At 37.1% G+C, this 18,406-nt stretch overlaps 1 protein-coding gene across 1 annotated transcript in view; it reads left to right on the forward strand.

The window, feature by feature from the left end:
* Positions 1–900: 900 nt before the first annotated feature.
* The window catches only part of CHT3 (Chitinase 3), a 32,449-nt gene continuing 14,943 nt past the window's right edge, over positions 901–18,406 (forward strand). Inside the window, exons 1-5 of the mRNA XM_051212599.1 lie at positions 901–1,092; positions 3,051–3,431; positions 10,615–11,141; positions 13,613–13,891; positions 16,041–16,647. Coding sequence (XP_051072791.1) covers positions 3,110–3,431; positions 10,615–11,141; positions 13,613–13,891; positions 16,041–16,647 — 1,735 coding nt within the window. The 5' untranslated portion in view covers positions 901–1,092; positions 3,051–3,109. The remainder of the gene's footprint in view (positions 1,093–3,050; positions 3,432–10,614; positions 11,142–13,612; positions 13,892–16,040; positions 16,648–18,406) is intronic.

Consider the following 18,406-nt stretch of genomic DNA (forward strand, 5'->3'; position numbering starts at 1 on the left):
TTAGTGAGAACTAAGCTTCAGAACTGCTTACAGGTTGCAACCCTGTTTACCAGGTGAGTCGGATATCCTGGGAAAAGTACAGAGGGCAGCTACCCGTGCAATTCCAGAACTTCAGGGTTTACCATACAAAGCAGCTTCTCCTTGCCACTAGATCGGGACACCTCAGAGAACATAACAGGTGAGGACACTCCAAAAAAGTTCATAAGCCGAGAACAAATTACTTGTCAGCTAACTATCGACTTTCCCATCGAATCATCAACGAGCGGAATTCACTACCTCAGCACGTGGTTGAGGCTCCGTCCGTCGACTCTTTCAAAAGGAAGTTGGATCAACTGAGAGACCACCATTGCCAGGACTAACATAGGCCATCGAGCCTCCTGTCCTTCCCAAACTGAAACTGAAACTGAAACAACCAAGAACGAATAAAATACTCGTGGCAGACAGGTTTTCACAACGAGTCATCAATTCTTGGAACCTGTCACCCGAAGCAGTTGTGTCCGCACCTTCAATTGACCCATTGACGAGAAAACTAGACACCTATAGAAGCTTACTAGAAGTGGAATAACATAGGCCGTAGGCCTTCTGTCCCTAATTTCCTTTCCTCTTTTATTGTTAACATACCTAGGTTCCTGCCTGGAGGATTTGGTGATCCCCTTCTACTAGACACGGAAGCCTGTTAAGCGAAAGCTTCTTATATTCCGTCTACAACCATTTGAACCATTTGAACAGATCTGAATCTGAATATCTTTAAGAGGTCAGCAAAATACCTCATACTAGCCCCACTTTGTTCTGATTTCCGACTCTGATGATTTGTTTGGGATGCCAGTGATTGAAAGCTCCTATAATCAAAACTTTTGATCTCTTTCGAAACCTTTGAAACCAGCTTCAGACTTCGAAAAGGCGGTTTTCGTTATTGTGCGCTACGCCGTTTGGTGTTTGTCTACCTTTCTGGGTCGCTTAGGATGATAGAGTTTTTATCTACATTATAGTCGAGAAGATTTTGGCTTCACTCTCAAGAATTCATTTGCACGCAGAGACTGTCAATTTCCTCTTTTTTTTACAATAAGTCCGTCTACAGATAATGGTTCCCAGGTAATAATGAGATATATATCTATGTATGATAACGAAGATCTTAGAAATTGGTAGTGTTTGTCAATATCTTTTTACATATGAGTGAAATGGATTTCCCTGAGTTCCCAGTTAAATAAGATAGGTTATTTTAGGGTCAATGGAATGTCAGTAAGCCGTAAGTCACTAGGCGCCCAACCATTCGACATAGATCATCTACGCTGGTGATTTACATTATATTCAGTCCTAAGCTTTAAATAATCTAGGTTTAAAAACCCAGATATTATACCATGGTATGGTATCCATACTTCCTTTTTCCGAGATTTAGATATTTTTTAGCTATGTTACTTATATCACTCAAAATTCTTAGGTGAACGCAAACTAATCTATGGTTAACTGCTCAGACGTTTTCTCCAATAATTCCATCCTGTTTATATTTGATAAGATGAGCAAAAGTTGGTCGTAGTACACAATAACCCTCCTCTACATACATAAGATATGTTAACAACTTATAATGTCAAATGGTTCAAATGGTTGTGGACGGAATAGAAGAAGCTTTCGCTTAACAGGCTTCCGTGTCTGGTAGCAGGGGATCACCAAATCCTCCAGGCAGCAACCTAGGTATGTTAACAATAAAAGAGGAAAAGAGATTGGTAAATCATAATGTGATGCTGTTCTTGGTCCTTAAGAATAGGTCAAATTGCCTCTTGAAGGACTCCTGAGAAGTCGCTTGGACTAGCTCGGCTGGCAGCGAATTCCAGCTTTTGACAACTCTTAAGGAGTAGAAGTTGTGTCTACATTCCGTCTTGCTATGTTGTGTTTCCAGTTTCTGGGTGTTACCCCTTAGGTTATTATTCGAACTAAGCTTAAGTAGGTGTTTAAGAGGATGTCCAGAAGTGTTAAGAATACTATAAACCATTAATAAATCACCTCGAAGACGCCTATACTCTAATGGGTAAAGGTCTAGTGAATGGAGGCGTTCTTCGTAAGGTTTAGATTTGAGTCCTCGAACTGATTTCATGGCTCAACGTTGGATACGCTCCAAAGTGACCTTGTCCTTTTGGAGTGAGGGAGGGGGGTACTATGTTTCCGTACTCTAAATGGGGACAGATGAAACTATTGAAGATTGTATGGAAAGTTCGTCCGTCAAACTGTCCAAAAATGCGCTTCAACGTTACCAGTGCAAGGTTTGCTCGGAAGGCGTTTTTGTCACAGTTAGCGTAAGACTTTAAATCATGGGGCACCAGGACTCCTAAATCTTTTTCGACTTGGGATACTACTGTAAAGGAGTTTCCTAAGTTGTAACTGTAGTTTGCAACATGTCGCAGATGGACTACTTTACACTTTGAAGTGTTAAAGGTAAGTCCGTTATCGTCTGCCCAACTTTGAAGTCGAGTCAGATCCTCGTGAAGTGCCTGTATATCGTCCTGGCTTCGTATCTCTCTCCAAAGTTTCACGTCGTCGGCAAAAAGTAATAAGTCTGACGTTACCTGTTGTGGATGATCATTTATGTAGATCAAGAAGAGAAGAGGTCCTAGTACTGAGCCCTGGGGAACCCACTTGGACATTCCATAGCCTGACATAATGTGAAATTAACCCTGACCTTAAAATGTCGATTTTTCAGGTATGAAGTAAGCCAATCGATTAGAGGTGGTTTGATACCTAGTCGTTTGAGCTTGTTGATAAGACACAAGTGGTTAACCTTATCAAAAGCTTTTGAGAAATCAAGGTAAATGTCGCGATTGATTGTTCTGCATTCTAATAACAGCTTAGATACATGTTCTGTTACTTGTACAGTTTCTCACCTTCCCGAAATCTTTTCAAGTGCTATTTTTGTCTTAATCTCTTATGTCAGATGTGTTAAACAGTTTCACTGAATTAGGTTGAAACTTTGTTTTCCCAATTATATGACTTAAGGGTCGGTATCAGACATAGTCTGTTTATCTATAACGTCGTTACGTAACCTGCTCTTTCATTTGCAGATTTTCAATGCCTGCTAAGTACATGGATCCGTCTAAAAGCCACATGAAGCTCATTTACTATGCAGTCTAATGAGGGCAGTAAATCATCTAGTCACACTCGTCCACTCTTTGGGAATGAATCTTCAAGACACTCATCTCATAATATGAATTCAAGGAAACATACACATTCTGTAGAATCGAGCAACTTACCACCACCTCCTCCACCTCCACCTCGGTATCCATTAAAACATGACGGATTCTCCCCACGAACCGGATATATGGTAACCGGTACTCCTGCCGAGCAAACGCCAAAATCTCCACCAAGGACTTCTTCTCTAAGACCCAGGGGAATTCATTTAAAACGTGAGATTGGCTCAGACGATCTTTTACAACCCGTCACGTGTAAGTCTGTATTCATTTATAAGATTACTACAATATTTCCTAATGGTAGGAAATCTGGAGAGAAGTTCATGTATTAACAAAGTATGACATCCGGGACTATTGTGTACTCTGAGATCCCCAAATTCTACCACTATGATAGGATTTTACTTTTGAATTGTTCGAAATCCCTACTGTTATCTACAAGATTAAAATGCGTTTATTAGTACCCCACCTTCAACTAACTATTGTTATTTTGTCGAATTGTCAGTACTGACTAAACACTACAGTGTAAGCTATTCAATTCGATCACCAGGCTATTAGTTGAAGTCGCAACACAATGTAATTTGTGTTTCATAGTTTTAGGTATTTGATAGGATGCTGTTTACACAAGTATCATGCTTGTTAACTAGCTTCTTGTTTGTCATGTTAAACGGTTTATTTAATAACAAATAACCCAACACTGAAATTCCTTTTGCAAACTCTTTCCATGCCTTTGGACATATCACGGCAAAAGTACACGTCTCTGTAATAGAATTATATAAGCTGGAGCACGTTAAAAAATAGCATTTATCAGTTTTTGGTTATATTAACGGACCTTCTAAACTGACTTGGATTGAGGTCCGCAGCTTTACGATCCTTTGATACAAAACGCGAGTTAGCTGCTAGTTAGAACCCGTCTTTAGTAATACAAGTCCTGAAGAAATTCAATGATAAGCAGTCGTAACATTTCGGATCGTACTAACACCGGTCTTTATTTCACTATAATATTCAATTGTTCTTTAATTGGTGTCAGTTTATAACCAAAACTACATGCAATCTACTGGATTTTCTATAATATAGTTTTCTGCTTAATTTTCTTCAAAACCACAGCATCCTAACCTTTTTCCATCATATACCTCAGTGATTTTCTGCGTTGGATAGGATAAACAAAAAGTGAAATTATAGTTTATATTTTACTTGATACATTATTAGTGCTAGTAACTTCAATCAGTGATAACTAACATGTGATTTAGCGCAAATGTACATCAGCCCAATTCGCCACATCATGTATGCATAGTGAGTTAAGTGTGATAAAATGTTATACCGGGTCTCATAATAATAGTATTAGTAGTAATAGAGAAGGCCAAACATAAAAGTATGGTTTGAAATTTTGTTAAAATTTGGAATGTAAGAGAATATAGAAAGAATAAACCTATCTACCCCACTGTGATCGATTTCAAGATTCGTTATTTGTTGCAATTCAGCCGCCTACTAGATTTCCAGCCTCTATGCATTTTTACAAGACTTACTGTGAAGTATTTTCTATTTTATGTTTTGTTGTGGCACATTTATGCTTGATTTCGTTAAATCCTTACCATTACAGTGTTTCTCTTTCAAGTGAGTTTCTGCTATCCGTTAAATGGTTTATGTTGTGTCTTTTTATATAATGTACAAAAGAAAGATTGCATATTTCTTGTAATATTCATTGCTACTATTTTACTATACCCTTTTTCACTGTTGTGTTTTTGTTGTTGTGAGATTTTCATATGCTATTTTCTTTGTCGATTGTAATAAACCAGTGTTATTTAAAACTTTTTGTAAGTAAGTGTTCCTTAAACTATTTCTCAGCTCCTTTGAAATTGACTCATTTGATTGTTAGTTGAAGCAAGAAAAGTAGTTTCAAACGTCATGGAATGAGTCGATAGTTGTCCCTATCTTTAAAAAGAGTTCACGTTGTTCCTGTAACAACTATCGGGGGATAAGTCTACTTCCGATTGCGTCCAAGCTATTGGCTTCTGTCATACTTCGTAGGTTGTTCAAAACCCGAGAAAGATTGACTCGCGAGGAGCAGGCTGGGTTTCGTTCTGGTCGAGGATGTATTGACCATATCTTCACCCTCCGCCAAATGTTAGAACACCGTCATACTTTTCAAAGGCCAAAAATCGTAGTGTTTCTTGACATCAGGGCTGCCTTCGATTCGTTGGATAGGACTGTTCTCTGGGATTGTCTATTGAAGAAGGGTGTGCCTGAGAAGTTTATTAACATCTTAAAGGCCCGATATACAAACACCATTCCTCTTCAACTTTGCCATCGACAACATTCTGAAAACAGCTCTGATGGATGTAAGTAATGGCGGTGTGGATCTGTTGCCTGGAGAAAGACTTCTCGACCTTGAGTATGCGGACGATATTGCCTTACTGTGCGATAATGCCCAAGCCATGCAATCCGCACTTAATCAGTTGGCAATCAATGTTCGTAGGTACGGTATGTGCTTTGCACCTTCGAAGTGCAAAGTACTTCTACAAGACTGGCAGGATTCTAATCCTGTACTCACCCTGGATGGTGAGCAGATAGAAGTAGTCGAGAAGTTCGTGTATCTGGGTAGCTGTATAAGTGCTGGTGGTGGCGTGAGTGATGAGATCAATGCACGTATAGTAAACGCCAGAGCGGCTTATGCCAATCTGGGCTATCTTTGGCGCCTTCGTGATGTTAGTTTGGCTGTAAATGGTCGGATTTACAACGCGTCGGTGAGAGCAGTTTTGCTCTATGCTTGTGAAACCTGGCCTCTCCGAGTTGAGTACGTTAGACGACTTTGTGTTCGTTCATCGTTGTCTTCGAAGGATTGCTGACATCCAGTGGCAACACCATGTTAGTAATCCACAGGTTCGGCATCGTGTATTCGGGCACAGAGATGATAATTCAATCGGTGTCACCATCTTGAAACACCGACTTCGGTGGCTTGGACATGTTCTACGAATGCCGTCCCAGAGAATTCCACGTTGTGCATTATTTGCCGACTCTGGGAGTGGTTGGAAGAAGCGGAGAGGTGGTCAGTATATGACCTACGTTGTAGCTGACTGACTGACTGACAGTATATGACATGGTGTCGTGGCATGAGAGAAAGCTGCAAAGGACTGGTTTGTGTTGGTCCTTCACGACTCCCTGTTTGGGGTCCGAGAGATGGAAAGGCATTAAGAAGACATTATGGAAATCAAATTGTGGGTGGCCCTGAAAAGGGCCTTTACTCGTTCCCGTTTTAGTTTGTAATGGCGCCACACATAGGACATTGCACTGCTCGTACGTTCGGTGATGGGTCGTAGGCACAGAAGGTATGAAACATTGCTTCACATCTACAGAAAACCCAACCAACCGCATCACCAGTTTCACACGGCGGCTGCGCAAGATTACAGATGTCGCATAGTCGGTTCTCGTCATCCTCTTCTTCATTTTGGATGTCCCGTTCAGTTAACTCTTCGGAGTTAATAGAAATTACTTCCTCCTCATCGTTACTGAGCGTTTCATCCAGATCAACAGTTCCTCGTTGCATAAAGGGCAGTGCGACGTTAGTCGAGGTTGTTGAATGGGTGTATGAATGCTGTTCTCCATGCAAGTTCAACGGCGTTGTTGGCCATCTACCGTGAATTATGAAGCCATGAAGTGAATTGCATTGTTCCTCAGACATTCGCCTGACTAACGCTATCATTGCATTCTTCATGCTCATCTGACTCAATTGCATTGGGAAATAATTCTCAACTGCAATATGAGTCAGATAACCATCACAGTGTAACCACCTGTCACAAATTGACTGTACGTTCACATCAGTATTACTGTGTGTGCAGTAAACCAATATGTGACGGCATGGTAATCCGTTTTCAATGAAGAATGGACACGAGCACCGGCTAGTATCTATGTGTACATAGTACGTTCCCGTGACGTCCGTAGCCGTGAATAAATCTTCCGACAATACAGACTGCGTCATAGGAATGCGAAGGTGTCGCTTCAGTAGTTGACAGGCAGCTGGTGTCAGTCGTTCCTGAAGTCGACGTACTTCCGGCTCCTCACTAATGTCGGCTTTCCTCCGACAATCCGTTGAATATTTCTGTAATCTTGCTTCTATCCAATATCCAGTGCGAAGCAGCACACTGAAAATGGATCTGAGCACCGGTGTTTTCCGATTAAAGTGATACATCTTCAACACTCGGTGACTCGTCTCCACGAAGTTCGTATTGTTTAGTTCAAACAGGGTTGATGGCGGTCGAAAAGCAGTGGACCAATTGTGTTTCCGTGGTAAAAAGTGGTCTCTGACGTATCTGCCAAACGTTCCGTCCGACATTTCGATTAACGAAAGTACGTAGTTAAAACTACAAAATCATGTTATGCAGATTTTGATTTACCTTTCAACCGTTCGAGTGAACATGAGGCGAAAGAACAGTTGTACAATTTCTGATCGCACCCTCTAAATTTACGGTTAATGAGTTAATGTTAATAAACTGTACACTTACCCTCTTTATCACATTCCGAACAAGGTGTACGCGACACAGAATATGGTGGGCATTCGGATACACCTGCGTGATAGCAGCAGCTACTGCAGGTGAATCATCGGTCACAATGCCTACCAGCTGTCGACTGTTGGTACACTGTTGGAAAAAACGCAGGAATCCAGAAATGAATGTTGACGTTTCGCGACTTAAAAAGGCAATGCAGATGGGTATTGCCTTAAAATGCATATCCAGGGCAACGACTTGATATAAATGAACGTTCTCGTTATTCGTTTTGTACGTCCCGTCAAAACCAATTACGTCACAAAAGTGACCGGCCAAATTCAATTGCTCAGCAGTCATGAAGAAGAAATACGATAGACAGTTCTCGTCATCCAATTCGTATTCGCAAAGCCCACCCAAGGATGTTATGTGAGCTTTCAATTTCCCGTAATCACCTATAGTGTACATTATAAATCCGCAAATTGCTTACCAGGAAGGTTAACGGATGCTGAGTTTGAAACTGTGAAGCCACTGCTCATATCTGATACGGCTTCCTTCCTCATTAAGAATTTCGCTTACCATTCTTATGGTAAACGTCTTAATGATCAACATGTGTGTAATCTGCCGTACAAAGTGTTCTCACAGGCAAACCTTCCTGGCCCTTTTCAGGGCCACCCACAATTTGATTTCCATAATGTCTTCTAAATTTCTTTTCATTAATGTCTAACGAATTTAGTGATGCCTTATAGAATATTCATCGCAAAGCCATTGTTGCTCATTTGTTTGTAAACTGGTTTCCAACGTTCATTAGATATATAGGTTAAGATAACTTAGACAAGTTTTCCGTATCTAATGCATACTATGCAAGAGTATGCTTATAGATTGTAAATTTACAGATATGGGGAGGAGTCAACGATTAAATTACATTGAGATTGTGTGAATATTTCAGGTCAATGAGTGTAAACAAGTGAATAATAATAATAGTATATATATATATATATACCAGAACAGGTCAAAGGTTACCCTTTAAATGAAATGTTTATTCACAGATTTCGAACATCTGATACTCCTAGATCATATTAATTTCAGAATTCATATAATTACTATTACATAACCGATCTTATCATTATTAAATTCCATAAATCTCTAAAATTATCACATAATTTAGGAATTACTTCCTTTTGACCTCCGACTTCGTAGAATCACATTGTAGCACTTAACAATTATCATAAAATATCCGAAAACAAAAATTACTTTAGCGAACAATAGTTTTAAAATAACCTCATCATCACACTAAACAGTTACAAGTCCATAATTTCAATATTTTAGAAAGGCCAAAAATAAGACATGGGATTAATGTAACAATGTACCAATGTTAACATTGGTACACATTTGCATCTGTTACGACGTATATATATACAAATTGTCATATTTGCAATTTCAAAAGGTCAGTAAATAAAGGTCTAGATGATTTGCAGTAAAGTGTTCAGTCACAATAAGTGGAATAGTGTTATAGCAAAATTTAAAATGCAAAACTAATAATCACCATTATAAAGGTTTATTGATGCAGTAGACCTTATTCATATTGATACGTTTAATGTCGATAGATATTTGTTGAGTCAGTCGGACGACGTAGGCTTGTTCATTTACACTTCATGAAACTAATATTTCAAATGCTTGTCACAATTGATTACATTCATAATGTCTAGATATAGTTCAGGTTCCATATTACGGCGGTTAACAATATTCAAACATGACCGATTATACGCACTACTTTTTATTATGACAAATAAGTTAATTTTATAATACAGAAGTACAAATAATTTACAAGTGAAAACAATAAATCGTTTCAATAGACTTTTAAAATTAACCTCATTGAAATCTAACCTTTTTCTAATTCTTATTAAGAATGAATATTTAAAAAATGAACCTTCATAAAATATTAAGTACCTATTTAGGAAAAATTATTACTTCATCAAATGATGGTCTATGGTTGCTTCACCTGAATTATACATATTGCAATTAGTAATTTATCATGATGAATTATTGATATATTGATTTGTTTCTCCGATTAACAGACCATTTGTGTTCCAAAAAAACTTATGCACATACTTTGGTGATAATTTGTTTTTTCATTGGGTATTCAACATTTGACTACCGACCTCATTCAGTAATCACTATTATCAAATATTCAAACCGGTTTTCAGTTCTGTTTTCCCAAAAACTTGCTTTTTATGTGTTACACATCAGTATTCGTGGCAAGATAACTAACGACTTTAATTAAAGGTTGACATGAAATCACTTGATCGGAAAGCAAAAATTTTTCCCAATACACATTCACTAACAGTAGGATTTCAGTTGGTGTATTTTTTTTTCTGAAACGTCTACATTCTTTTCAAGACTCAGATTACACAAAAAGAATTATTCATTATCATTAAATTTCAAATGTGAAAATGTAAATCCTGACATTCAATCAAAGCACTTGATGCTATTTCGATTTCAACTAAATCACATTGAAAAGATGAACAGTTGACGACCAATTACAACATTATTAAAGGTGACAAAATTTTTATTCATTTTCACTTCAGTACACATTTGCAAAACAAGTAAACCAATCAACCATACATACATTTTTCATTCACATCCCACAATTTTTTTAAAAATGGGTGGTAAGGAATCATATTTGCCGGTCACTTAATGTCAACCTAAACAATGAAATAGTAGATTAGGTGGACTATTTTTTCAATGTATATTACACTTGGTACTTTATACTTTGAGTAATATTTTCATATTAGTTTAAAATTTAGTCTTAGTTTCTTGATCGCTTAATTATAACTTCAGTTACAGATTAAAATTATGGGTACAGATCTCAATTACGAATTTTTCACCATCTGGTAAATTAACTTCTTTCAATAGTTAAAAACTTTAAACACTAACACATACTTTGTTCGTTTTTTTGTCAGATGGATCTTCAGAATGTCAAATCCTGAAAAAACCTCAGATCATTACATCTTGCAGCAATAATGTAAACAGTGAAAAACAATTTCCACTTGTTGATCGTCCTGTTCGACCGTTTAATTTATGTAATGATAATAATAATTTTACGACGACTGTTACTGCTGTTACAACAACAACAACAACAGCGACTTCTGTTAACAATCATGAAAAATCGTCAAAAACTATTGGAATGAGTAAAAATAAAGTGGATAGTTTATGTCATGCTGATCCTAGAAGTACACCACTATTATCACGTTTATTGGCGCCAGGTTTTGCTACTTCAGTAGTTAGTTCAACAAATAGTCCACCGAGTTCAATCCAACGAAAAGGAAGTGATCAAAGTTATACATCATCAGAAAATGATCGAAGTTCTGGCCTTTTAAGTTCTCCAAATCCGCAAGTTTTATTACCTGAAACAAAAAGACAAGGAATTGAATTTGGTTTGACCAATTCTAGTAAATTTTCAAAAAAGAATCATGAGACTAGTTCTTGGGTAATTAATAAATAACTTTATTTTATATTATCCATTAGCTAAAGTACCTCTTGTACTACATACAATTTAGTTTTCTTTGAAAAAAAATTTGCATTCAGATGTCCCACAATAGTAGTATTTCTCGACCTTAAGGCAGCATTCTACTCTGTTGATCGTGAGGTTCTGTGGCAGTGTTTGTCACTGAAAGGAGTACCAAAGAAGTACATTAACCTTATACAAGCTCTTTACTCGAACACAACTGCCCGAGTAAGAATCGATTACCTCAAGTGGTGTTCGTCAGGGCTGTTCACTCTCTCCATTCTTGTTTAACTTTTTCATTGACGTACTATTAGAGATAACACTTTCCTCATCTAAATTTCCAGGGGTTGAACTTCTACCAAGCTCGACTAGCTTTTGCCAACTTGTGTCATTTATGGCATAGGTCAGATATCCGTGTATCAACCAGAGGAAGTGTTTACTGCGCAGCAGTTCGTTCCGTCCTACTTTATGGCAGTGAAATATGGCCGGTAATAGTAGAGGATATTCTTAGGTTACTAGTATTCGACCGTAGGTGTCTTCGAAACATCGCTCGTATATCCTAGAATCATCGAGTAAGTAATGCAATTGTTAGGAAACGGGTACTACGTAAGGATGGAAAATCAATTGATGAAGTGGTGAAACTTCATCAGTTGAGATGGCTGGAACATGGGTTACGTATGCCCAACCACCGGATGCCCCGACTTGTGATGTTTTATGGTGTAGGAGTAGGTTGTAAGAAAGCTAGGGGCGGCCAGACCAAAACATGGCACAAATGCATGAAGTCACTGACAAGTGGACTGAGCCACGTTGGTAGGTGTAGACTACCTGGTTTGGATCCACGAGATGATAGCAACTGATGGTTAGAGACCGTGAATGACATGGCTCAAAATCGTTTGCAGTGGCGTAGGTGCATGCACTCTTTGTGTTCTCCCAAATTCTAATCTTCTGAATTCTTCATGTCCCTTTACTTGTTCTCTTTCCAAATTTATTTCACTGTTTTATACTCTTTAAATAACATCTTCAAACCCTAATGTTTCCGATTACTGCTTATACTTCTACTACCTCTACCACTATGGGATTTGAATGGACAATTGTATCTGTGTGCTAATGTGATATGGCGACTTGAACTGATGTACGTGCGTATGAAGTTCTACGTTGTTACTGACTGACTGATACTATTAAAGCAACATTAGAAAAGTTTCTATAAACATCAACCAACAGAATAATTATAAGACATCACATTAATAGCTAAAATAACCAATCACATAAGAATACGCTTGATACTGTTTACTCTCTTGACTCCATTTATTATGATTGTAAATCAAGACAAGAGCTTTAGTTTGAAGGTAATTCGTGATGCGCAGTGATACCACCTAGCGAATAGCATCAAAGGTAACTACGAAGCACTAATCTTTTTTAATGTGTTTTATTGTCTGGGCTAGATGATATTCTCGCGAAATTTTCTTGACATCATCAGCACACAATTCAATAAGAAATGAATCATCTGAATCTCTACACAATGGACTAGTAGCTTGTTCATAGATGTTGTCCATATATGTGTTACAGTTGTTTGCATATTTTTGTTTTGATTGTTTTCACCTCTGATCTGATCTTGGACTTCGATGATGATATTGTCGAGTAAGACTGGACCAGGGATCGAACTCATCCTTTTTAAGCCTCACGTCAAAAGTTTAATCTTCAGATCACTAAAACCTAACGCTCAGAATTCAAGTACCCTACAGGTTTTATCCATCATTATTTTCAAATATATGAGTCATATATTTTTGGCAACGTTTGAACAATAGTTTCATCCTAAAAACCACTTCAGTTTAAAAAATTATACATAAAAACAAAATCTAAAGGTCCCGAATTAAATATCCATAGTGAATTAATGTTATAACATTAGTAATTAGCAATCGAATCGTATGTTCTTATCCAGGTAACTAATAATAAAATCTAACCTGGTAGTAAATTTCCCTCAGCTTTTTCGATGCAATACGAACTCCAAATATTCGAAACATTTGAATACATTATAGTGTCTAAATATTTACTAACGATCATTATTTTATTTATAACACAGATTCTCGGAGTCAATTAGGGACTAAAAATCCCTTCACACCAAATGCTCTAATACACACAAGGTCAGGAAAGTTGCTTTCTCTTACATTTTTCTTATTCAGTGACACGTTAATAACCCTTTTCTTAAGAAGTTCAATCTGATAAGTGTCCCCATATAAGCAAGTGAGTGAAAGCAGTCTTTCGAGGTTTTTTTTTAAGAAAAAACTTTAGACCACTAGTACATATGTATTGCGATTTCTTGAAACAACCTATGTCATATATACTAACCTATTGTGGTCACAAGGCAACATGGAATTCGATTTACTACTAATAAATTACTTTTATTCTACAATTTACATGACTTAGTGTTCTCGTCTTTTGTATAACTTTATTAGAATTCTCCATCATCTTCTACCAATGTACAATCAATCAATTGTGAATGGCGTGAATCAATCAATTGGCCTAGTAAATCAGAAACACCGATTGTTCAGTCTAATAAAAATCAATCACCTAATTTTCAACCATCTCCTGATAGCCAATGTTGGCGTACAATGACATCTATTCAGAGGAAAAATGACAACATGTTACCTCGTCGATCATCCTCAAACACATGTTCATCAGCTACACAAGATGAAATGGAATCCAGTATTGATTCACCAGGGATTTTTAATCGAGTAAGTGTTGTTATGTTGTCTTTTTGTTATTTTCAGAAGGGGTTTATGGAGATTTTAGTAATTTCAATAGTTGACATCGTGAGTCAATAGAAGCACTGGATGGCCGTTTCATCCTAGCGCTCGCGCAAGACTGACAGTTCCTGGGTTCGAATCCCGCGGGGGGCGGGGTCACGGATGCGCACTGCTGAGGAGTCCCATATTAGGACGAGACGGCCGTCCATTGCTTCCAAGTTTTCCATGGTAATCTAGCTTCGATTGACTCATGATTTCAACTATTGAAGTATTTATTTGCTATAATTCAATTGTGTAGTAATCATTGGATACAATGAACCACTCCTCAATTCGAGCAAGAATTATTAGAGAATGGAAATATATTCGAATATTCCGAAAAACCAGTAGATACAGTGGTTAAAAAATTTTAAAATTTATATAGAAATTGTATATGAATCTTCAGCCACCAGCGCTGATTAGTTGAAAAGTGGATCGATCTGCATATGTGGACTTTATCAATAAATACGAGCACTAAGAAATGACAAATAATAAAATCCAACTGACTCAACGTTACATCACAGTCAACAGTAATGTCAACAAATTTCCGAGATGATGATTTTCTACATTTTCACCAAAGTTGAAAAACCAAGTAAAACAATAAGATCAGATACTCTGTGTTTTTAAGTAAGTAATAAAAACTGTCACAGTCATTACATAAACCAATGCGAACGCCACCATGAGTAGGGGAGTGTCCAAATAAATAGCAGTGAACTGGTCTTGATATTTGGTGATCTCATTCGTAAAAAGAATGAAAAATCCTTTTATAATAACCACCATAGTATCCAGTTTGAGTAACACAGTCTGTGAATTCTTACGGTTGATACTTCTTCCGCACTTAACTGAAGTTCAAGAACACCAACTCATTCAAATTGCAGAGCGTCTCAGATGCGATGAAAGTGTGATCACCAGCGATTCACTCTTCATCAGTTTTCAAGATATACTGGTTATTTTCATTGACCTTAATAACTCTTTACCATATTGATCGATAAGTTTCTGGGCGTCGTCTGACAGTAAACAACCTTTTGAATGCATATATTTTACTGCTAAAGACACGCTATTCATGTTCTCGAAGTCACATAAGGTTTTGTAAACAAGTTTGTTACCAAGTAATGTTTGGAAATAACATTCACTTTTTATATCTACTGGCATGATTCTACCTCAGTCTTATTGAAGACACACTTGTGGAAGTAGTGCTGCTTATAACCGGTTTTTCTGGCACTGACTTTTCACCTGGATACGGCCTGATCGATAGATACATAGATAATGTAGTCCTATTGGGCGAAAGACTGGGTAGGCTCGAAATTGTCAACATATCTAGTAAAGATCTAACAATGTTTGGTAAATTTAGGAACTGTTGAATACAAAATGGTACTTTAGTAGTCAGTAATCAAACTTCATTTAAGAATCGAAAGACGGCTGATCATGTAGACCTCCTTATTTAATAATTTCTATCAGTCTTGACTTGCTATGTGTATTCTCAAGAGTATGATCTACAGCACAAACTCACTGTGTGTAATACTGTAGTGCTGCGGGACGTTCTGGTCCTCCATGCATTCAGCACAGTTCTACACATAATAAATCAATCGATATGGTTGTCAAGTTGTACAGACTATGGTGAGTGATAAATATATTACTACATCGGCTACCAATTATTCCAATCTCGTCCTGATTGAAATTTAACAAGCAGAGCTATGACTTGGCGGTTAATATGTTCAACTTTCAACCACTAGATTTTAAGCTCGAATCCCACTCCTATTACTCCAGTTTCAGCTCCTGATGTGTATCACTAACCTTCATACAAACAGCATAGCTCATATCTGTATCCATACACAAACATTACATTTGCAAATAAGTCACAGTGTGTATTATCATTAAACAAATTGATCAGAATTTCGATTTATGAAGTCAATCGATAGCTACCATGTTGTTTCATCTAAGAAAATGTAAACATCCTCATTGAAGCTTATAAGAGATGTTAAAATGTTGATAATATTTGTATCAATGTTTTGTATATTTCTTGATAATATGTGTGTATGTGACTACTTTCAAATGTAAATCTATGTATTCTTGTAGATAAGAATAAATTCTTTTTTTTAAGGGTCGATGTGATCTTGAATCCAATGATCAAAATAAAATATATGAGAAAAGTTGTGAGTTTTCAACAAATGCCTCTAGTTCCGGTGATGCAGATGATGGTGTTGGTGCGAACGATGATGATGGTGATAATGATCACGCTGTGCATCAAACACCACCGAATGACGAAGAAATTGAATCAAACACTCGTAGTGATGGGCATGATGATGACGTTGGTGGTGGTGGCGGTGGTTGTGGTGATAATGATGATGATGTTGATGTAGACGATAACATGGACAGTGATCATGATAGAACCCTTCCAGGTGAGAATGATAAAACTGGCAACCACTTTAATAATAACGATAGTAATAATTCAATGAAAATAATGATGATACATCGTTCATCACATTCTTATGTAAATGAATCTCAAGAATTGTTTGCAGTACATGAAGAACAGGAAAGACGTCGACAACAGCAACAAGATAATGAACATTGTCATCATCATCAGTCAAATGAAGATAAACACTTGCCTTTTAATTACACAAACTCTGGACAAAAAGTAACACCCCAATTAGTTTTATCACATTCGTCACAGGAACCATGTGATTTCGAGGAAGATTGTCCTGATTATTGTAAGTAAACTAAAATTACAGTTTTTTATGTAATAAAGATGAACCTTGTAAAGTATCAGTAGCCCTCATGCATAAAGATAAGTCCATAAATTCATACCACTTAAATGATTTACATTATCACACGGCATTTTCATGGTAATTTGCTCCAAATGCACCTTAGCGTTCCTTGTTCGTAATCCATCATTAAAAGTGTACTTGAACTCGACTCTGTTCTCTCCTCATCTCTCACTGTGCTGATTAGAAGTATGTCAACTCGAACCGAGATGCGTATACCTCAGATCATACATTGAACATAACTGACTGACTTGCTAAATCATAAACTTATCACCTGTTATTTCATGCATCACAAACTGTTGGCTACCAGGTTGTCGATTCACGTTAATCTATTTTTTGAACAACAGATGTTAGTTTTGTAATTAGTGTTCTGAATAATTTTCCTGATTTTCATTAAAGAAAGCTCACAGCTGACATCAAGATACTACATGGAACTGATTATTTCGATTAGGTTTCTAAGAAATTTCTTTACAATATTAAATTACTTCATCACAACTTCAGTCATCACTTTTATATCGACAATAATGGAGTTTATCAAGTCATTATTTCAGATAGTTAAATAGAATATATGTTACTTAATAGACAGATTCTAGTAGGAAAATTTTAAACTACATTGAAATACATTTCTACAGTTATTTATTTATTTAAACACATAAACATTGGTACAAAGAGGCACGTTGTAGCTGACTGACTGACTGACAAAGAGGCACCGAATATACATGCGACACATAAATCATTCGATTTGTGTGAAGGCTAGGATACTACCCGGGTGCCCAAACCGAAACACGTGGTTTTCTTAGGGAGCCACATCTGGAGCCTTCGAAATAAAGGCTTACGCTACAAGGCAGTGGAGCAAAGTAAGTGGATGCAGTCCCATGGTAGTCAGTGACCAACGAGTGGTTTATACACCATTTGTTCCTTCAGGATCCCGGAGCCTATGTGAAGCATTGGTTTGGAATGAGGGTTTTCCAACTCCTCTAGGTAAACTCTCTGTGTCCACCGACCCGGTTAAAGCTCCGGACATTCGCTTTTCGTCCTATCAATTTATTAAAAAACAGTAATGCCACGAGAAGGCAGTGAGTAGTACTTCCCTAGTAGTGGTTGTATGCACGTGGTCATATGAGAGCATTTGGAGAGAGAAAGCTGACTCTCCACTCTCGGCCGTAGCAGGGCATTTCTAGAGAATGAATATTGATCTCAGAATTGAATAGAAATTCAGAAATAAATGTTACTGAATAAGAAATAATTGAAGTTATCAAGTTAGTGAGAGATGTACAATTGTATCTTTTTGGACATATCTATTTGGTTGCAACTTCTTAATAATGATGTCATCTATGTGATGTACTAAATTTGAGATTATTCAAGTAATGATTATTTTGAATCATGGTATAACAGAACAATAATTAACGTTAATTCTTTTGCAGAGTGAATGGCGTATATCTATCAATCGTTTATTTGTTAAATGACTTCCAATCCTTTTTACTTTTATGTTCAAAATGTTGTATGTAAACATGTTATTTTGTTAGACGAAAGAAAAACCTATTCCATTGAATAGTTATTTTAACTTCTGATATCAGATGAATTGAGAGCATACGTTGATAATTCGATCTTGTCAGTGGTTGTCCACTTCACATTATCCTTTAATGGATATTTTATTCAGTCATTTTAATGAATCGAAAATTCATCCATAAAATCTTAACTCATA

The sequence above is a fragment of the Schistosoma haematobium genome, chromosome ZW (assembly GCF_000699445.3).
Source record: "Schistosoma haematobium chromosome ZW, whole genome shotgun sequence".
NCBI classification, from domain to species: Eukaryota; Metazoa; Platyhelminthes; class Trematoda; order Strigeidida; family Schistosomatidae; genus Schistosoma; species Schistosoma haematobium.